General features: G+C 38.1%; 1 protein-coding gene across 5 annotated transcripts in view; it reads right to left on the bottom strand.

Annotated features, from left to right (window-relative positions):
• The window catches only part of ATAD2B (ATPase family AAA domain containing 2B), a 173394-nt gene that overhangs the window by 31208 nt on the left and 119045 nt on the right, over window positions 1-23141 (bottom strand). For 4 of the 5 annotated variants that reach the window (XM_029938225.1, XM_029938224.1, XM_029938226.1 and 1 more), the window contains 5 exons: window positions 11853-11975; window positions 8231-8368; window positions 4215-4898; window positions 1620-1747; window positions 1034-1162 (listed from right to left, as the gene is read on the bottom strand). In XM_029938225.1, the coding sequence (XP_029794085.1) occupies window positions 1034-1162; window positions 1620-1747; window positions 4215-4898; window positions 8231-8368; window positions 11853-11975 (1202 nt within the window). Of the gene's footprint in view, window positions 1-1033; window positions 1163-1619; window positions 1748-4214; window positions 4899-8230; window positions 8369-11852; window positions 11976-23141 lie in introns of those variants that run through there. The other variant, XM_029938228.1, reaches the window with a different exon arrangement.

The following is a 23141-nucleotide window of genomic DNA, read 5'->3' as shown; positions in this document are numbered from 1 at the left end:
ACTGACTAGTTTCCTCTAGATAGAGGGATGTGGGTGATGCTTTTATTTTCTCGTTGCTGCTTTCTTATTTCTAACTACTGTATAATGACAGTATTGATTCATAAAAATGCAACTCATCAAAGTGTGACTGCTCTCTTCCTTTGATTCAAGTCCAATATTCCTTATTATGCATGAAAAATAATCCCATCCTCTACATGCAAATCTTTAATATACTAGAAATGCTCCTTGATAGCAGGGACTGTCTTATTCATGTTTTGCAGCCCAAACATTTAGCACAATATCTGAAACTATAGGCACTCAATAAATAGTTAATAACCAGACCACCAGATAAACAAGCTAATAGGGAAATAAACAGGAGTCTAACTAAGTCACTTAGCCATTTAGTGGATTTCTATTTGTTCCGATGACTTCAAAAAGCAGAAGCTTGGCTTGATGATGTAAATTATATGAATAGACGTGAGTTCCTCTTTATAAGGAAGAACTTACTTATGGCCCAAAGTTGTCTAGAAAGGGAACAATTCACTAAAGAACAAGCACTCCTTTGTGCAGCCATTTCATAGGACTAGATCTGATTAATGAGATGACTTTTCAGTTCTCTTCTAATCATTAATGGGGTGGCAAATAGATCTTACTGCCCAGGCTCATTACTTTAATCAGCAGTGGCTGCCTAGGTAGCACTAGTAAGGACTATAAGGCCATCCCCACATTGAACTGGCCCAAGTGATATGCTTAGTAATGTCAGTAACAAGAAAGGGGCAAGAGAATTTTGGCATGCTACTCTGTGTACTTCCCAACCCAGAACCACGAATTTCTGTTTTGATAAACAGAGAGTCCCATATTACTTCTGTCCTGAGACAAAATGATAAAGGCTTTATTCTTCAAACTATAACTCTTAACGAGTCTTCTAGTCTTAAATCTTCAAAACATTCTTCAGTTACTTGGTGAAAGAGACTAAAATAACTTCTTCCCCTTTTTTGGGAGGACAAGTAAAAGCACGTTATCTGTTTATTCTAAGGATGAACTGAGCACTTACCTCTACAAGTTGTGATTTGTCATAATCTTTACGATGACGATAGATGCACTGACTAAGAAGAGAATATAGTCTCTCAAGTTGATCAACTGCCAGATTGTTGCTTTTATCTACCAACAAATCAAGCAATTTCTAAGAAATATTAGAAGAAAAGAAAAGAAAGTTTGGGTTCATTGTTCACACTGAAACAGTTAATATTCAAATGATTAGGCAACAGACACCACAGGCCATAATGTAACAGTGACACCTGATTTTAGAAGATTCTAGGGCTTAGTTTATTACCAACACCATTTTCTAAATCCCTCAAAATACACAAAACTCTTTTTTACTAGAAGTCCTAAAGCACTTATATTCCTAGGTTAAAGCAAGAGATTATCAAAACTAGCTTTATTCAACTGCCTACAAACATATTTAAATGTGTTTCCATTCATTTAAAATTGAATGAGGGGGGCACCTGGTTGGGTCAGTCAGCAGAGCATGCAACTACTGATCTCCGAGTTGTGAGTTCGAGCCCCACGTTGGGTGTAGAGATTACTTAAAAATAAAATGTTAAAAAAAAAATAAACTGACTGGGAATAGCTAGGCTTACCTTCAGTCTCTCATGATCAACTATAAGAGGTGGCACAGGCTCAGAGGGCTCTTCCGGAACCAGTTCCAGGCTTGTTGTTTTTGCCTGCTCTAAAATTAACTTACGACATTTCTTTACTTTAGAAACACCTACAAGTAAAAAAAAAATGCACTGCAGCAAGTAAAAGTTAAGAAAAATCAGACTTAGACAACTATAAATTCCACAAAAACTTTTTGGAATGAGGCTCTACCCTGTAAATGGTAAATGATTTTTTTTCGTAAAAATAAGTGGCCCACATTATAGAGAACTAAACCACAACTATGAAAGCCAAGCCATGCCAGCATATCATCTAATAAACATATCCACTTGAAGGAAGAGAAAAGCAACCTTCACCTCTAAACACTAATTTATAAAGCAGCCTCCACTCTTTATGATAGCCATCATTTTATAATTTGGTGCTTTCAGGGACACCTGGGCGGCTCAGTCTGTTAAGTATCCGACTCTTGATTTTGGCTCAGGTCCTGCACAGTTGTCAGATCAAGCCCTGCAGTGGGCTCCATGCTGAGTGTGGAGCCTGCTTGGGATTCTCTCTGTCCCTCTCTCTCTGCCCCTCCCCTGCTCATGCTCTGTCTCTCTCAAAATAAATAAGTAAACATTAAGAAAAATTGAAGCTTTCAGAACTGGATAAGGGGAAGCAACCTAGAACAGCAGATACAAACAGCAAGTGAGGCCAACCTATCTACGTACATATTTCCTTTGCAAAGCAAAAAAAAAAGTCTTCCTCAACATTAACTGAAATGTATTATTTTTCTCTTTTACACTGCACAGAATTCTCTTAGAAAGTGATCTGGGTTATGACAATTTTCCTTAAAAATATGAGCCCATTTAAAGTGTAATAGGGCTAGTGATACTTCCTACTTTAGAGTGAAATACTATAATCTAATTATTCTCCTCTCCACATCATGCCACACTAAGAACACCAGAAATTCCGAGGTGGCTGAGCATAACCTGACAGCAGCAGGCACTCGGAGGGCTAGTGAGGGCAGGGAGGAGCTGTGGACTTCCCGGAGTCTGACAACTTGCAGCGGTCACACCACCCTTCCGGACATTCACACTCGAAAACTTCAGGTAAAACTCTTACACGACAAATATCTCTGAAGTTTTTAGATAATCAATTGAACATAATATTAATTTAAACCTTCTCTGCAGTGCTCGCTTCCGCAGCACATATACTAAACCTTTTCTGCAAGCTTACTAAAATCTCACAGTGAAGAACACTAAAAAGGATTCCTTGCCTCAGACCCAAAGTGCCTCATCAGGAAGAGCTCTAACTTCCTCCCACTCTTCCCAGTCATTACTTAACCCTAGCTTCAACACATTTTTAAAGTTCTGTCCGTATGATAAATATAAATTAAAACCAGAATAAATATTGCTCTTAAAACTACCTTTTATTATTAAATATTGAAGAAAAAGAAAACTTCTCAACAGGTAGCATTTAAGAACAGTACACACACACACACACACACACACACACACACACACACACACACACTACTCTCTCTTTATCCATTAAAAGAATTCTAAGACTCTGAATTTTATCTTCCTACTTGCTAATTCTGCTAAAGGGCTCAAAAACTGGCAGCAAAAAACTTCTCCCACATAATCCAAATCCCAGGCTAAAGCTATATATAACTCCACACAATTTAGAGAGCATGACAGAATTTCAAAATAGCCCTGTGTTAGAAGGATACCTGTTCAGGAGAGAAATGTATATTCAAAGGGTCGATCACTAACTCACCCCATTCTACTATGGGCTATAGAATGAAAAACAAATGAAACCCCCCCAGGCCTCCATTTCTGCTTCTTCTTAAAAGAATCGCACAGCTCTGGGAAGGCGGGAGCTGGCAGGGTGCTCTTGAGTCTGCAAGAACAAGGTAGATCCGACAGTGTGCATTCCGCTGCTTCCTAGACCCCTGGCCTCACAAGGCAACGGATCCCTTAGACTCAACATCCCTCAGATTCAACTAACGGTGAATGCCTGGAATGAATATACCTCAGTATGTGCCAGGTACCAGGACAGGCGATTAATATGCATGACTTATTTAATCTCTGCAGTGACACCACTCTGAAGTTTAATTCAGAAGATGGAAAAACAGGTTTGGAGAGCATAAGTAAGCAGCTCAAAGTCACATGATTATAATGAACAGACATGGTAATTGAACATGAGTCTACAAGACTGTAACATACCATACTGCTCTAGTATCCAAGTCTTCTCAACCCATGCCCACCCCACCCCACCCCAGTGATTCTTAACAGAATTCCATCTTCTTAACACCTGTGGGTTTCCTTTGGCCATAAATCCAATAGGATGGTGATGACAATCAGGTGGGAAGCAAAAGAGGAAGCAGCCAGAAAGCAATGCATTCTGGACCATAAACCCTCTGCAACTTCCACCAAAATGTAGTGTTCATGTGTACATTTTTCTAGAGAAAGATACTGACAGATTCTCAGAGAGTAATATTGCTTATCAACTACTGCTACTGAGGGCCAGACAAAATAAGCAATTAGTTAACTCAGGAGTTTAAAATTTCAGGTTTTTAAAAATATTCGCTCTACCTTCTTTATCCAGTTCTGCATCTTTAACCTCCACATCAGGGCCAGGTTCCAACTTCTCATTACTGCTACATTCCAGCGCCTCTAGTTTCTCAGGATCATCTCCAAGATGTTCACTGGAAGTCTCTGGTTTTTCTTTTGACTGGTCCTCCGGGAGAATCTTTTGTTCAGAACTACATTTATCTCCACTACCACAGAAAGAAACAACTTCAGCTTTGCCATTCTGACACTCCAGAACTGGTATTCCTTCAAAACTGTCTGTGGAGGCCTCACCATTTAGACAGCTTCCTTTATGGAAAGGCTCTTTCCTAGATGTCTGCTCTGGATTTAGAGAACTGCTGCTGTTGACCAGTAGAGACTCATTGGAACTTTCCTCTTCAGTAGATGCAAAGTTCTCCTTCGTGCCCGCTCCATTGTTCAGCCTCTGCCCCTGGTCCATGTCCATGATGTCACACGATGACTCATCATTGGTCATGGAGAGGTCTCCAGTCTCTTCTCCATTTTCTTCATGGCAGTCAGTGCTTACCTCAAACTCTCCATTCTCTAGCAACTTCCTGTCCTCCGTATGGTTCTCATAGTCTGCAAATTTGGTGTCCTCTTCGTCTTTTTTTAAATTATTGACTTTCCTTTTCTTAATAATTCCTTTACCCCATTGTGATCGCCGCCTCGATTTTCTCCGAACTCGAACTATTTTACAGGGAAGGAAAACAGACATGTAGAACTTGGGAGTGCAAAAGTTGTTTTACAAATGTTCACTAAATAAGACCCAAGAGAAAGTAAACCCCTACTGGTATAACACACAAAAACTACTTAGCTCTTGAAATCCATGCTGACTAATTCCCGAAACTTACATGTAGAATGATTATGAAGTCAGAGATGAATGCTGCAGAATGTTTTTTTCTGATGAAATTTTTAAAAATGTATTTCCTGTATGAGTTTACCCAGCACTAATTTTTTTTCTATTATCTTACATTTACAGCTTTTCCTAACTCCTAACATCTAGAGGCCATGCATCTATTATGTACATTTCAGAGATGACCACATTACCAGGCTGCCTAGAAAGTTTGGGGCCAGAGCCCTGGATTTCCACCAGGAAGGTGAATGCCTCGCCAGCATCACCCAAAAGCTCCTAAAGCATGAAAGAAAATGAACACATGATCCAGTATATCAAGGTAGAATAGTTACAGATACCCCACAAAGAGCCATCAATTGCATTTCCTTCCAAAAGAAGGAATCCCCACAGTAAGTACGGTCATGGATAGAAACCCTATAAAGGTCAGGGGCACCTGGGTGGCTCAGTCGGTTGAGCTGTGGCTCAGGTCATGATCTCACGGTTCGTGGGTTCCAGCCCCGCGTCAGGCTCTGTGCTGACAGCTAGCTCAGAGCCTGGAGCCTGCTTCAGATTCTGTGTTTCTCTCTCTCTCTCTCTCTCTGACTCTCCCCTGCTTATGCTGCCTCTCTCTGTCTCTCAAAAATAAATAAAAAACAGAAAAAAAAATTTTTTTAAAAAGAAACCCTACAAAGGTTATAGAGACAACCTGGGTAGCCAACTCCCTCAGTCTCGTCTACCATAAATGGCTCAGCAAACAGGATCAACTGGTCACACAGTTGTTATTTTACACTATGGGGGAAAAACTTAAGCCTCTGCTATCAGGTAGCAACAACATTAACAAAACACTAAAAACAAATATTTAATCAGTTATATGAAAAGGAAAACCCACAAAAATCAAAAAGACTATATTTGTCTTTAGATGCTAGAAACCATCATGAGCTTTATGAGTACTTCCAGCTAACAATAGGCCCAGGAATCTTTAATTCCCCAAATATGTGTTTACATATTTTTTCATTCTTTCATCTTTAATCCTTACTGAGTCTCTGTATGTAAAGGCACCAAGGTGTCCATTCACAGAGGACAAATGTTGTTATTACTATTATTCTTCTTTCTTATCTAAGAATAAACCTACTGAAGATGCTGAAATTATTTTCAAAATTCAAGTTGTTTAGACATTTGGTTCAAAATATATTTTGCCTTTAAAACCATAATATCATTTGAGTCATCTCTCCATTTCTTTTCCCCCTAATAATTTCTATTAAGTACTGTAATAGTACTGTAATTAGAACTGTAAATTCTGTAATTTACAGTTACAGGGTAACTGGAGAAGAAATTTATTACTTTACTGTTAAAAGCTGTACATAAGCTAAAGTGATGGGCATTTATAAGCATTCCATTAACCATGAAAAACTAGTCCAGTACACATTAAAGATGGGGGGAAAATTCGGCTTGTTCTTTCTCTAAAAGGTGGAGCTGTCAGGTTTTTACCACCTGACAAGTCACTCCTGACATTGTGACCTCACTTATTCTCCAAACATGCAACGGAAAGTACAAGAGTTCCCTCTTCCTTCCTCACTAAGCCGCAGAACTCTGCCGCAGCAGCAGCCCCGCTCCGCTCCAACAAGAGCCGGCTCGCTTACCTGGTCTGCAGTGCACTGAGCAAAGGCTCCGAAGGCCGACCGGGCAAGTTTACCTCCAACGCTTTCAGCCCAGCTACCAACAACGAGAATGTTCTCCCTTGGGAGAATGTCAAACTACAATTTATTTCCCCCTCCTTATGTAATTATTTCTAATGGTTAGTATGATTTTGGTAAAATAAGAGAAATTGATCATATAAGCACCACAGGAAGAGGGGATTCTTGTTTCAGGCACTGCTGTATCTCCACCGCACCTGGCATACGGGAGCGCATACATTTCTGGAACTAATCTTTGACACATCACTTCCTTTCATGGGGTGCCTTGTGTGAAAACCACTATAGGGGCACAATCTTTAGAGTCAGTTTTTATAGCCTCTCTGAGCTTGTTTCCAAAACCAAGACGCCAGGAAAGCCATTCTCCCTCAGGGATACTGGGATTTATAATTCAAGTAAATTAATGTAAAACAGACAAATGATGAGTCACATATGCCATCTACTGGTAAAAGAAAACAAAACTCACATTTCAAAATTAAAATAACATTTTAATGTTTAAAGGAACTTAAACTGCTTACAGCCAATTTTCAGTGGGTTTTAGTTAGTAAATATTTGTATCAGATGTAGAGAATGTACAGGACTTTAAGGTTTAAATTAGACTGCTATGTTCTATATTCCAGATCATGATCCAAGATACAACTACACCAAATAGCTTTAATCAGTTTCATGGAACCAAATATACTACTAAGTCCTTCAAAATTTCTCACATACGAATGCCACTTATCTCAAAGAGAAAAGCTAAAACAATGACTATGGTTCATCAATTCAAATTCAATGCCACTGGGAAAAGAACATATTGTGGTCAACTTTATGGACAGTTTCAACAGTATTACCACTTTTATACCAGAACAGCATCCACGTTCAAAGGATGGCTGTCCTCAGTGAAACATATGGATCATATTAGGATGATGTGTTCATTAACATTTGTCTTTTAGAAATCTTATAAGTCACCATGAGTGAGGAAAAATGAAGAAAATTTAGAACACTAAATCTTCCCTAAGTGCATCTCACTTAAACAAAATTAGATGAAAAGGGCTGTACACGTTTTTCACACAGAGCACAAGATACTGTCTCAGAAAAACGAACTTCCTACTGTCAGCCCCTCCCTTAGGTCAAAGTTTCCATTCTCGCTCATGAACAGAACAGCTGGCATATTAGAGAGCAAGAGGTTAGGACTGGATGCAGGGGTGGGTGGAAAAGTCTGTTGGCTCCACATCTCTACCCAAAATCCAAAGTTTAAAACTGAAAATATTCAAACCTAGTTCAATGAACAGCAGCAAGTACTGAATATAGATGGAAAAGGGCAAATACAGTCAGAGAAGCATTCTCCTCACTGAGCATCCAACCCCACCAGCTCTTCACCTCTGAACAGGGAGGAGATGAGAAGACGTGTGGGAAAACAGCACCTGGCTTGTGGTTTGTGTCCCCTGCTCCTAACAAACCCGCATCCTTCTCAGCTGCCCCCACCACCGGGTAACGGGGTCTCAAACACTCACATGCACATTTATTTGCAGAGTTGTGCCAGACATCCAATGGATTTCTCTGTTTGTGCCGAAATGACTCTTCAACTCTAGTTTCTGTCTTCCGAGCTCCAGTGCCGTGAGGATTTATTTGTTCTGCTGTTACCGATAAGCCTGCAGGCAGCAGATAAGCAACACCTATTTAAATATTCCCAGCTACATAAACCAACAAGGGCGGGGGGGGGGGGGAAAGTTTGAAATAGAGAACTAAGTTTTAGTCATTAATTACACCTGGACAGTTTGTAATTTGGATGAAAAAAGCACCATTTGTTTCAAGATGGCAAAGAAACTAGATACAAAATCATAACAAAATAACCCAGCAGGCCATGCTTAACACTTAATCCTTAAAGGAACCCTACGTTTACTAGGTTTGATTTGCAAAGGCACACATTCTTATAACTATAGGACAATGATACTATATTGTCTAAAAGTCATTATTTATGCCATCTTAGAATACAGTGTTTGTTGGGCCATTAAACCCCATTCACATGAATGGGTTCGCTGATGTGAGCTGCCCGTCTCACCACACTGCAATTAGTTTGGTTTTCCTATATGATCTTCATAAGAGTAACCATTCCATCTCAGTGTCCTTCCCTAGACTTGTTTCTTCTAGGTGGTCCTTAAATGTTGATGTTTCTCAGGGTTACCTCTGGAATCCCTTTTCTTCTCACTCTGATCTATACCTTCTACCATAAAGTATCATTCATGCCTTCAGCTTCTACTACCACTACATAATAATTCCCAAATCCACATTTTTACCCCAAGCATATCTTGAGCTTCTGAACCATATATACAACTGCCTCTTTGATATCTCCAACTGGATATCCTAAAGACAGGTGAAATTAAAGATAACTAGTTTATCTTTCTCCACATAAAAACCTGTTCATCCCTATCTCTATGGAGTTATTCCCTACCTCTGTTGGTGGTTTTAGCACCTACTAAGTCATTAAACCTGTAATATGGCAGTCAACTTTGACTTTTCCTTCCCTAACAATGCCCTCTTCAATAATTAAAACTCTGGACAATTCCAGCAGTTTTTTCCCTCCAAAAGCTTTACATAACATAAAAATCACTCATTTTAAGCATACAATTAAATGGTTTTTAGTAAACTTACAAAGCTTTGTAATCACCACAGCAATTCAATTTTAGGTAACTATCCCATGCCACCACTAATCTACTTTTTGTCTCCAGGGACTTGTCTTCTGTGAATGTTTCATATAAATGGAATCACACAACAGGTGGTCTTTTGTGACTAGATTCTTTCACTTAGGATAACATTTCTGAAGTGCATCTATGTTTCCCATGTATCAGGACTGTGTTCCTTTTTATGGCTGAGCAGTATCCCTATACCATTTGCTTACCCATTCATCCATTCATGGAATATTTGCGTTCTTTCCAGTTTGTAAAGCTCTTATGAATAGTCTTTATATGGGCATATGTTTTCATTTCTCTTGGGTTGTTTCCTAGGAGTGGAATCACTGGGTCATATGGTAAATGTTAATGCTTAATTTCTTAGGAACTGCCAAACTCTTTTTTAGGAACTGCCAAACTGTTTTCCAAACTGGCTCCAACAGTTTTTTAACTGGTCTCTCATCTTCCTATCCTATTGTCCTGCTGATGCCTAAGCAATTTACCAATTCATTCCACAGCTTAAAATACTTCAATGACACACACTATGGCAATGATTCTCAAAACTTTAGTGTACAAAAAGCACTTAAATAGTTTGTTAAAGTGCAGATTTCTCGGCCTCACTACTCTCAGAATATCTAATTCACTAAGTTTAATAAGCTGATGTGAGTATCAGGCACATACATTTTGAAAAACACTGACCTAACAGGAAAAAGTCCAAGCTCCTTAACATTGGCATTGATTCATTCAAATAGTTATAGGACAGAGTTCTAGGGGCTTCAGCAGGGCTATGAACAAACCATTCACAACACATATTCCAAATAAGGGAGAGAGACCAAAAAAAAATACAGAAGACAAAATGCCACGTGCTATGATGTCCAGACCCTATAAGAGTCACTAATCAGGGAGGGCCTAAGGAAGTAGAAAAAAAGCTTCTTAATTTCAATGTCCTGGACTCAGCTTATCTCTTGAATTCTATTTTCCCACCATTCTGTACAGCATCAGCAATACCAATCAGTTTTCAGTTCTTCAAATATACCACGCTATTTCATATTTCTGTGCCTTTACACGTGCTATTTGCTGCGCTTACAATACCTCCTCCTCTGTCACTGCCTCCCTTCCTCTTCTCCACTAGAGACAACACTCCTACGTTCATTCCCCAAACGCTGGACAACATGCTGTAATCCCTAACAGGAGGTCTCTCCTCTGTGCCATACATATGTTCCCACCACTTCATACACCTCAGCTGTACCTGATTCGTTTTACATTTCTGTCTCCTACTAAAGTGTGAGTTCCTCAGGGACAGGATTATATATTGAATGAACAGGCCACATTAGCTAATTCTGTGTTTATTTTTATATTAACAAAAATGCACATAAACATCAATAGGGAAAACAGAAACAGTATTTCTAAAAGCTTTTAAAAAATAAGACCTCTACAGATATGAAAGCTTATCTAAATCTTTTAAGAATAAAAATCAGTAGGGTGCCTGGGTGGCCCAGTCAGTTAAGCATCCGACTTTGGCTCAGGCCATGATCTCATGGTTCCGTGAGTTCAAGTGCCACATCGCGTGAGCTCAAGCCCCACTTCATGTGAACATGAGCCCTGCTTTGAATAAAAACACGAGTCCCACTTCAGGTGAACCCTGCTTCTTTCTGAATCTCTCTCTCTATGCCCCTGTGGGATTCTCTCCCTCTCCCTCTCTCTCTCTCTCTCCACCCCTCACTCAATTGCATCCTCTCTCTCTCTCTAAAAAAAAAAAGACCAAAAACAATTTAAAATTTTTTAATTTAAGAAAGAAAAAAAAATCAATAATTAACAAAGATATACTCGTGCAAAAAAAAATTTACCAACAGAATTCCATTTCTCTAATTTGCATTGCCGCACTAAAACTTTCACAAAAGTAAAATTAAAATATCTTTGGGGGGCACCAACGTGGCTCAGTCAGTTAAGTGTCTGACTTCGGCTCAGGTCATGACGTCACCCGGGGCACCTGGGTGGCTCAGTTGGTTAAACAGTCAACTGTAGCTCAGGTCATGATCTCACGGTTCGTGGGTTTGAGCCCGCATCAGGCTCTGTGCTGACAGCTCAGAGCCTGGAGCCTGCTTTGGATTCTGTGTCTCCCTCTCTCTCTGCCCTTCTCCCACTCATGCTCTGTTTCTCTCTGCCTCAATAATAAATAAAATCATTTTAAAAATTAAAAAAAAAAGAGTTTGAGCCCCTCATCAGGCTCTGCGCTGCTGGTGCAGAGCCTGCTTGGAATTCTCGTGCTCTCCCCTCTCTCCCCCTCTCCCCTATGTGTACTTTCTCTCTCCCAAAATAAATAAACTTAAAAATACATATATCTTTGAGAATTTTAATAACACATATCAATATCAGAAGTTATATAAAGTCTGGGTCCTCAGGACACCAGTAACATTCATTCAAGGACTCTTAGTCTTCAGTAGTCAAGTTCATTTCTAGAACTTACCTCTTTTTATTCTTGCTTCCTTAATTTCTTCACAGAGTTTATTAAATTCGGGATCCAATTCAGCTGCAATGATGGCATGCGCAGTGTCCTTCAGGGTACAGGCCCTGTGCCTGATTATTTTATCTGTTAAAAAAGTTGGTATACATTTATTATACATATAAATGAAATAACATTAACAAAGCACGTTTTAAAAAGAGAAAGAAGCCAATACAAACATTTAAATAAAATTCTAAAGAGCATTTCTGGTGAGAAACAAGTTTATTTAAATGAGTAAAATATAAATATAATAAGCCACTCAATCACATTCATAATTTTCTGAGAGCTGTAGTTTTAGAACTTCAAAGTACAGGTAACCTTGAACAACACAGGAGGTCAGGGCGCCAACTCCCCACCAGAATCCATGTGTCACTTTGGATTCCCCAAAACACTTGCTAGTGATAGCCTAATGCTGACCGAAAGTATGTTGCATGTATTGTAGTCTTACACTAAAGCAAGCTAGAAAGAAAGTGTGAAGAAAACCCCAGGAGAAAACACATGTATAGTCCTGTACTACAGTTACTAAAAAACAGCCATGGCAAGTGGACCCATGCAGTTCAGACCTATATTGTTAGGGGTCAACTGAACTAATAAGCCTATTTAACAAATCATTACCTCAAAGATACAAAGGTTTATTTTATATTTTAAAAAATAAACATGTATGATTTTAATAAAAATTTTAAGAGATTTGGAGGATATTCACCATAAGCCCAGCACCAAAGTTGCCAGAGATGGATACTGAGAACTCAGAAAATCTTAATTTTCTCCATTTAGTGAAAACTGGTCAAAACTGTGAAGAACATAATATATCCTAAGTAAGGGTGACCTATTAAAAACTGTGACAGAAATAGAAAAATTCAGCAAGACACTAAGCTAAAGAATGCAAAATGGTAAGTAAATTATAGTAGATCCAGGCAAGAAATACACCCTTTTGGGTGTATTTACCTAACATTTGTAATAAGTCTCTGCTTTACCTTAACCTAGGACTCATATTTGTGAACAATACAACCTAAAAGAATGGTGAAGAGCTATGCAGCTCCAAGGTATTAGAAGTCAAGTAAACGTCATCACTTATTTTACAAAGTATCAAGAACTAAAAACCCCAAGTCTCATATAGTAACACCTGCTTTTTCATCCCTAGTAAAGGCAAAAAGCATAGACATTTTATTTATAATTTTCTTACTAGAAAAGTTCTGATAGTTCATTGTGGAAATCTTACAACATGCAACACTAAAAGGCAACACTGGTATACTTCTTTCCAACACATTTTCTCTAAATATTCATCTAATAAATACTGTCAACTGTACCGGAAGGGAGCCAGGTGATGGCTACATGGTAGCGAACAAGAGAGGTCTCCACTGTCAAGGAACTTTTTGGATTTGTATAGGAAAGAGGTATTAATCAAATAATCTCTCATACACACATATAAAACCTTCCCTCACCCCTTCTTCACACCCCAAAACCTTGAAGAATAGCTACACTGAAAACCTATATGGTATTTGGTTTGGATGCCAATTTGGACTGGATGAGTCAGGAAAGGCCTCTCTGAAGAAGTGGCATATAAGCTAAGACGGAAAAGCATGCATTGCAAAGCACTGAAAGAGAAGTGGGAAAACCAGTGTAGGTTCAGAAAATACCATGGGAGAAAGTTCTAGAGTGAAAAGATCTTGGAGATTTCAAAAAAACTAAAAACCAGCCTCTGTGGTTAGAATACAATAAACAAGGGACAAATGGGAACTTATTGTATTTAAAGGATTCAGACTTTATCCGAAGAGCAACAAAAAGACATTGAAAAGATCAGAGCAGGGAAGTAACATGATTTAAGTGAACATCTTCATAAGATCATCTCTATCTATTATCTGGAAATTGGATTGAAGGGGTCAAGAATAAAACCAGGGAGCAAAATCAAGAAGGCTCTTTTTTTAATGAGAGAGAATAGCACATTGAACCAGGGTGGTGGTGAAGAGGAGAAGATTACAGATTCGAAATATGTTCTCAATGACACAACTCGATGATGACGTATGGGATAAGTATCAAGGATGATTCTCTAGCTTCTTGCATGAAAAATGAGAAAATGAAAAGTAATGCAAAGACGCAAAAAACCTAGAGAATAAACAAAGACAGAAGGAGGAAAAGAAGTTAGAAATTAGAGTTAAGTTTAAAGAGGTTTAGTCTGGAGTAAAAAATATCCAAAGGCGATACCATGGATATATGGAGATAAATGAATATAGGTTTCACAAATTTATGACCCCAAAACCACAACAACCGTGTAATCTGAATTTATTATTTCACATACTGTACTTCCCTAAATCTTTCTTAAAAAAACTAGATCTATTATGGTATAGAAAAGATATATTAAAGTACATATATTTAAAGTATACATTTTGGGGACGCCTGGGTGGCTCAGTCGGTTAAGCATCCGATTTCAGCTCGGGTCATGATCTCACAGTTCGTGGGTTCGAGTCCCACGCAGGGCTCTGTGCTGATAGCTCAAAGCCTGGAACCTATCTTCAGATTCTGTGTTTCCCTCTCTCTCTCACCCTCCCCTGCTCACACACTCTCTCTCTCTGTCTCTCAAAAATAAAAACATAAAAATTTTTTAAAAAGTATACATTTTGATCACACCAAAAAAGAATACTATACCTAGAAATAAACTTAAAGAAATGAAAGATCTATAGTCTGAAAACTATAAAACACTGATAAAAGAAACTGAAGGTGATATAAACAAATGGAAAGATACGCATGCTCATAAATTTAAGTAACTAATATTCTTAAAATGTCTATACTACCCAAAGCAATCTACAGATTCAACACAAAAAAATCTATCCCTATCAAAATATCAATAGCATTTTTTCACAAAACTAGAACAAATAACACTAAAATGTGAATGGAACCACAAAAGACCCCAAGTAGTCAAAGCAATCTCTGAGAAAGGACAACAAAGCTGGAGGTACCACAATTGCAGATTTCAAGATATACTACAAAGCTATAAGAATCAAAACAATGTGGTACTAGCACAAAAACAGACACATATATCAATATGACAGAATAACATGCCCAGAAATAAATACATGCTCATGCATGTGCTCATGTGATAAATTACACTATGACAAAAGAGGCAAGAATATACATGAGGAAAAGAGTCTCTTCAACAACTGGTGTTGGGAAAACTGGACAGTTATGTGCACAAGAATGAAACTGGCCTACTTTCTTACATCATACACAAGAACAAACTCAAAACGGATTAAAGACTTAAATGTGAGACCTGAAACCATACGATTCACGGAAGAGAACACAGAGGGGAATCTCCCTGACATCAGCCACAGCCACATTTTTCTAGATATGTCTCCTCAGGGAAGGGAAACTCAAACAAAATTAAGCTACTGAGACTACACCAAAATAGACAGATTATTCTTTTTTGTTCTTTTTGATGGTTTATTCTCAACATGATTTATATGATTATTAGTAAGGTTGCTATTTATTTTCTACTTGTCCCATATGCTCTTTGTTCTCTTTTCCCTCTTTCTCTCACTTCACTTGGATGTGTACTCATTTATGATCCCATGTTATCTCCTTGTTGGTTTCTTAGCTCTAGGTATTGCTGCACTGTTGCTAGCCCTGTGTGAGCTTTGAGGAATATTCCCTTTCTCTGGTCTCAGGTCGTTTCCTCATGTGTGCACACCCATCAGTGTTCAGCTGCAGGCTGGAGGAGGCTCTTCTGGTCTCCAGGGTGCTCTCTCTGGGCAGCTTGCTTGCCTTCTTCTCTGAGAACTCTACCTATTGTGATACATTCCCAGCTCTGTCTCTTCAATTCAGGTAGACTTCCAGGCTCCGCCTGCGCCCTTCCTCCCATACCACACAGCCTGGAAACTCTCCAGGCAACTGCAGTGCTCAGCTTCTGGTTTCTCATCTTTTGGAGATCACTGTCCTTCATTTCTTGATATCCAATGGCTTCAAACTTGTTTTTTCATACATTTTGTTCAGTTTTTTCATTGTTTCAGGTAAGAGGGTAAATTCAGTCCCTTTTACTCAACCACAGTTAAAATCAGAAGTCTCCTGATAACTTTCAAATATTGAGAACCAAATTATAAAAGCTGTGTACAAATCCAAAGTAAGATGTGTCTTAATTTTTCAAAATTATTGCTCTGTTAGAAGTTTCTGGGTTGCTCAGTCAGTTAAGAGTCCAACTTGTGATTTCTGCTCAGGTCATGATCTCATGGTTCATGAGTTCGAGCCCTGCACTGGAGTCCTCTCTCTCTCCTACTTCTCTCCCACCCCAGCACGTGCTATATCTCTCTCTCTCTCAAAATGAATAAAATTTTTTAAAAAGGAAGTTTTAAGTTGCTTCAGATTTGAGCTACTACACAATATCTTCAAGCCGATAACACAATGTTTGTGGTGCAGGGGATACCACAACTCTCTGCCATGACTTTCTACCTCAGTTTGAAAACAGCTAAGAAAAAGATAAGATTAAATATAAAGCTGTGACCGATCTAGCATATTATCACTCTAAAATAACTCAATAACTTTCTTTTTGCCTTTTTAAATGTATGCCTCCCACGCACATTCCATTCCCAATTAAATGGGAAATGAACGAACGAATGAATGAATGAATGAAAAAAAGAATTCCCTAAAAATTTTCCACTTCTCTGATGGACAAGGATTTATTCTAAAGAGCATCGGCATTTGATGAGGAAACAATATTTTTCATGTGCCTGTCATTATAATTGTTTTTAACCATTTTTATCTTAGAGCTATGTCTTTGTTTATACACAGCTTACATAATCATAAGCTTACAGAATATTAAAACTAGAAGATGTGTCATGTCTTTGATCTTCACCTTTTTGGAGACGTAGCAGGGGGTCATCTTAGATCCTTATAAGCATGTGATGAAAGCAAAAGATTATACAGGTATACAATTTTGGATGTAGTTGTTCAGAGACTCTCATGGACATCAGACTTAAAATCCTTGCTTTACAACTGTGCTTGAATATAAGCTACATATTTACCAATTCTTTTGTCTCGTACTTTATCATATTAAGATTCTCCAAATCCAGGTATTTTGAAAGTAACATAAGCACAGCAAAAAACTACATATGGTAGCTGTAAAGACAGAACTCGGTCCACTCAGTTGTGCCATATAATACTTGTGAGTTTGCATACAAATTACATAACCTCTGAGCCCCAACCCCCTTGTATCTATAAATAAAGATATCACCACCTACATTTGCCTTCAATAAAAAGTAATGGTTATTCGGACACATTGATGAATATCTGTAAAATTAACAAAATCACTACTTTTAAGAAAGTGATAACTATTATCAATATGTCAGTGTTTCTTTTGTATTTTGGCAAACAGAAGTATATTCACTTCGTTTTGTTTTTTCAATAAAACTATTAAGAAAGATTAGTAAGATTTTAAGAAAAATTAATTTTTATGGGATGATTTTTTCATCCCAAATTACTTCATAAGTAAGAAATTTTATGTGTTTACTGGCCCATATCTGCATTATGTTATCATGTCTCCATTTTATAATTTCTATCTAATCTGAAACTCCTTCAATTAGTATGTAACAAGAGAACAAATGGTGACATTTTCTGACTGGCTATATTTGCTAAGAACATGCTCCATAAGGTGCCTATACAGATCCTATTCCCCATTAACTGAGAGTCTAAAACAAGGGATAAGAATATGTAAACAAGTAACTACCAGGGCATAGGAGTGGGGTAAAGAAATGGATATTAAATGTCTCAGAAAAGTTACATAGGGCTATGATTCCAAGATGAAAGGATTACTTATAATGCGAAGGACCGGAAACAAACGAACAAGATCTTTCGTGAAGTAGCGTTTAATATTCCTTGAAGGCTAAGCAGGATTTTAAAAGATACATGTAGTTTTTAAAACAAGATACTCTATATAGCTGACACCTCAATAAAACTGGCTTAAGGATAAAAAAAAAAAAAAAATGTCGGGGCGCCTGAGTGGCTCAGTCGGTTTAAGTATCCGACTTCGGCTCAGGTCATGTCACAGTTCATGGGTTCGAGTCCTGTGTCGGGCTCTGTGCTGACAGCTAGCTCAGAGCCTGGAGCCTATGTTAGGATTCTGTGCCTCCCTCACTCTCTCTCTCTCTGACCCTTCCCTGCTCATGCTGTCTCTCTGTCTCTTAAAAATAAAAAAAAACTTAAAAATTAAATTTAAAAAAAAAGAATGGGGCGCCTGGGTGGCTCAGTTGGTTAAGCGTCCGGCTTTAGTGATCTCACAGTTCGTGGCTTCGAGCCCCGCATCGGGCTCTGTGCTGACAGCTAGCTCAGAGCCTGGAGCCTGCTTCAGATTCTGTGTCTCCCTCTTTCTCTGACCCTCCCCTGCTCACACTCTCTTTCTCAAAAATAAATAAAAAACATTAAAAATTTTTAAAAATAAAATTAAATTAAAAAAAAAGAACTTAAAAAAATGTCCACATTCCCAGCAGGGGCAATGCAATAACAAAGGTACCCTAAATTCCAACAGTAAGACTAGAACCTACACTGAGATTGGGATCTATATTTCCTACAGGAGCATCTCCTACACTCCTTTCTCTTCTCATTCAATATACTACCTACATGATTTCATTCAGTCCTGTACACTAACGACTCCAACCGTGTTTCTTGCCCACATGTCTCCCAACCTCTAGAACCATATACACAACTACTATTCTATGTCTGTATTTTATTTGGGTGCACCAAAGGTTAACTCATACTAACATGTCCAAAATTAAAGTTAGCATACTGCCTATAAACCTGTTCCTCCATTGATTTACTTCTCATATTCCTTAAACACTCAGACTAAAAACTCAGGAGTCATTTTAGATTTCCGTCAGTCATATCTAACTAGGCCCTCTATGTTCAATGTCTGCTGCCACTGCAACTGAATTTTAATTGATCTTCTAACCATCATCTCTGCACTCGCTTGACCTCTACCCCAAAACTGATACTACCTGCAATACTATACTCTTAAATGCAAATCAAATTGTATCACTTTCTGTCTCAAAACTATACAATGGCTCCTTATCATTTAAAAAATAAACTCTGAAGTCCTTACATGTGATCAAAAGAAGACAGGGAACTTCCTTCCTATGACATTTATTTTATCTGCAGGACTCTCTCTACTCAGCAGAGACTACTACTCTAAGTAGGCTTAGAGGACAGAGCTGTACATTTTCAGCACTGGCCACCATTTATCTGTAAGAGAATTCTTCCCTGAATGGAGACTCAGTGAGGAGGAAAGTAAACTTCCCAACACTCCTCCACTCTAGGGCCTCTATTCTCCAGCCACTTTTGCTTTCTTTTTCTAACTTTGTACACTCCTTCTCTCAGCCTGGAATGAATGCCCTGCCCGATCCTCCTCAACTCCGGGGAGGGTCTCCTCTGTGCTCCATTCAGACTGGGCGCATAGTTCTAATAGAGACCTTATAAAACTGCATTAAAATCATCTGTGGTCACTTCAAGACAAAATTATAGAGATCATAATCACCACCTCTTTACTATCTCTATACCTTAATAATCTATTATAATTGTCATTCCTATAAAAGAATAAGTTTCTGGATAGTAAGGCATGTGGCTTATTTATCTCTGTATATATAACTTTTAGAGGCTGGACTGTGCTCCCCTCCACCACTCAAAGTTCATACAGCAAAGCTCTATTCGCCAGGACCTTAGAATGTGACTGTATTTAAAGCAGAGCCTTTAGTGACACCTGGGTGGCTCAGTTGGTTAAGTGTCCCACTCCTGATTTCTGCTCAGGTCGTGATCTCACTGTTTGTGAGATCAAATCCCACTTTGGGCTCTTCACTGGTAGCCCCTATCCCACTTGTGCTCGCTCGCTCACTCTCTCTCTCTCTGCCCCTCTCTCAAAATAAATAAATAAACTTAAAAAATAAAATAAAGTAGAACCTTTAAAGAGGTAATTAAGATAAAATAAAGTATGAATATGTCCTAATCTGATCTGTGTCCTTATAAGAAGGGGAACTTTGGACAAAGAGATGCCAGGAGTATATGCACATAGAGAAAAGATCTCATGAGGACTCAGAAAGCAAGCAGCCATCTGCAAACCAAAGGGAAAAGCATCCACAGAAAACAAAGCTGCTAACACTTTCATTTTGGACTTCTAACTCCCAGAACTCTAAGAAAATTAATCTCTGCTCTTTAAGCCACTTCTAGTCTGTAGCATTTTATTATGGAAGCTCTAGCAAACTAAAACCATAACAGAGAACATAATGTATCTGCCACACAGTAACTATTCAACATTTATTACGTCTGAGTATCTCCACCACAAGAGGCAAGAATTGTCACAGTTGTCTTTGTATTCTACGCACCCAGCTCAGTAACTAGTACATGGTACTCATAAACACTAATAGAGAATATGAATGAGTTTGGCTAAAGCAGAGCCCACAGAGGGATCCAAAAGCTAGAATGAAGCTGTAAGCTCTTATTCCTAAGCAACTGGTACAAAATGGAGGATTCTGAGAAGACTCAAGATTAAGGGCTGAAATTTCAGCAAAATTAGCTAAATGGCAGAATGTATATAAATGCAACTGAGGGCTAGAAAAGAGACACGATTTAAAACATGGAATGGGGAATAGTTAAACATATATATCATGTATCTATAAGATAATGATTAGGGTCAAATATCTGATACTAGTTGCATTTAGCACAAGTTGAAATTCTGTTGGCTAACATATTTAATTTTCTGTCCGCATCATCCTCAAGGGAGAGAATCTGGGTAAACACTTAGGCAACATGGATAGCCTTCAGAATACTGGCTTTTGTCTTCTATGTATATGCTAGTTTTTTTTTCCCCAAATGGCCAAGGGTTCTGCAAAACAGAACACTGTAAGCTTTCCAATACTCATGGGAGCTTGTAAAAGTAATACAACATTCATGTAATTTCCACTTGCTACACAACAGACCCTGAGGTTGTTTTCCTAATACATAACAAGTGGTTCTGCTGCTAAGAAAAAAACAGCCCTCTTAACATAAAGATATGAAATAATCTGAACAGAGCCAAAATGCTATTTTTGAATTATATCATATCTTTTGCATCTAAAACAGTGAAGAAACAAAGTTATAAGTGTACCCTGTCGACTCTGTGAGACTGAGCCATATTCTTTGATTATACAACTGCGCTGGATAGGAGAAGGTTATTATGCACCAGAAACCATTGCTTCTTTCTTAAAAGTATTATTATTTCAATGCGTTTATAATTAAGTAACATGAGGGGAAAAATCTGGATTAAACTTCTAAACTGACTTTTTCCAACTATTCAAATACTTATTTTTTACTATGCCATCCCTAAAGTGTTTCCAAAATTGATTAAATTTTCAGTGTGGTCCAGGGGAATATAATATGTAGCAACTGGTACCCATTAAGCAACCAATTATAAAAAATTAAAGCACAATTTCAATAATAATGATGATAACAAGAATAAAAATACAACTACTAACCTCTATGAAACACTTACCATGTCTCTGGTACTATGCTAAGGGCTTAACATACTTAGGCCGAACCATATGAAGATCGTGGTTTCTTAAGGTTTAACCTAATACCTTTTCTCATTTAACCCTTACAATGACCCAATGAGAAGAATACCATAATTCTCCCTACTCTGCAGATACGGATACTAAAATTTAGAGGACTAAACTCAATTGTGTTAATGAGCCAGGAAACGGCAGAATGGGGACCAACACTTAGGTGTAAATCCAAAGTCCAAACTCTTATTACCTACAACAGTTTCAGTTACCTCTCTGTCTTGAAAACTAAGCACAGTGTAGGCACTCAAGTACTCTCACTCTTTGCACAATGACACTATTGACACAATAGACACTTGTGCAGACTGGCCCCTCACCAAGGGCCCCCGGCAAGGAAATTAAATGAAGCTGACACCCAGCCCGTTCCTCACCACCCAAACTGTGATCCTGCTGCAGGATGCCATCCACCCAGAAGAATGAGATTCTCTCGTTCATATAAAATTGTTACACTGGCTAACACTGACCCTGATGCTGCTGGTAAAAGAGAAAAAAACTGTGAGGAAAATTTAACAATACAGTTTAAAAGGCTTAAGAACTTCATTCTAAGGAAATAGTTAAAGATGAACATAAAATTTATGCTACAAAGATATTTAGTGTTATAATAGAGGAAAAAACTAAAAAATCTAGTATGTCCCTCAAAAGGATATTGGATACTACAGTACATCTATGTGATTAAAATAATGTCTTAGAAATATATTAGCTCATGAGCTTTTCACAAAACACAACATGAATGACCAAGTTTATTAAAATTATGTTCTCAATTTAGTAGATATTATGCATGTATGTATTCTATGTACAATACATCTGTGTAAGAGAAAGAAAGAACACAAGATAATGGAATTACAGGTTTCTTTAATAATCTGTTTTTAATCATCAGAAATTTTTCTACACAACATATATAATAAAAAGTCAAAATGAAGTGAAAGAAACAAAACCTAGCAAGAGGCAAAAGTCCTAATACAAAGCTTAAGAACTGTTAGATACCAGGTGCAGCTATGTAAAACTTCATTCTGCCTCTTAACTCGGAATTAGGATGCGTGGTTTATTGTGCTCTAAATTTAGATAAGAAATACCTAATTTCATGTGAAAATTAGAAATCCAGATCATTCTAACATGTGGCCTAAAAACTAATGTCCATAAAAACCGAAACAAAGCACAAACTGTATACTAAATATCTTGAGATGACTGAAACTTACATACATTTGTAAGAAGTAAAAAACACCTTTTATGTGTTTTACCTGTTGAAGGACAGAATTCTCAGTAGGGTGAGAAAGAGAATAACAGCCCCTGTCAACTGGAAATTGGACTGGCACCATCAGCTAGGCCTTGGTGTACTCATACCAAACATAAACAATTTTACAGAACACAACATCAGAAAAGGTCCCTCTGCGACCGTGATGAATCAAGGTAAAAACAAGAGCACTCCATAATCATATCTGAACATAGACATAAGCATAAACACGGTCCTAGCCACAAAAATCACTAGGTACAATCCTATCTTGGAGATCATGAGTGATCACTGCTTCTTTAGCCATCACAGTTTCGGCCTTTCCATTCTTCTTGTCTTCCAGCTTCTTAAAATACCTAATCACAAAATTACCCCCACTTCCTAAGAGCATCCAATCTATTGCAAAGTCCTTCTTAAATCCTCTCCAAAATCCTTAACACAAGCTCAAATCCTATATGGTTC

Source organism: Suricata suricatta, chromosome 4 (genome assembly GCF_006229205.1).
Source record: "Suricata suricatta isolate VVHF042 chromosome 4, meerkat_22Aug2017_6uvM2_HiC, whole genome shotgun sequence".
Lineage (NCBI taxonomy): Eukaryota > Metazoa > Chordata > Mammalia > Carnivora > Herpestidae > Suricata > Suricata suricatta.
This window is presented reverse-complemented; position numbering and strand designations above follow the sequence as displayed.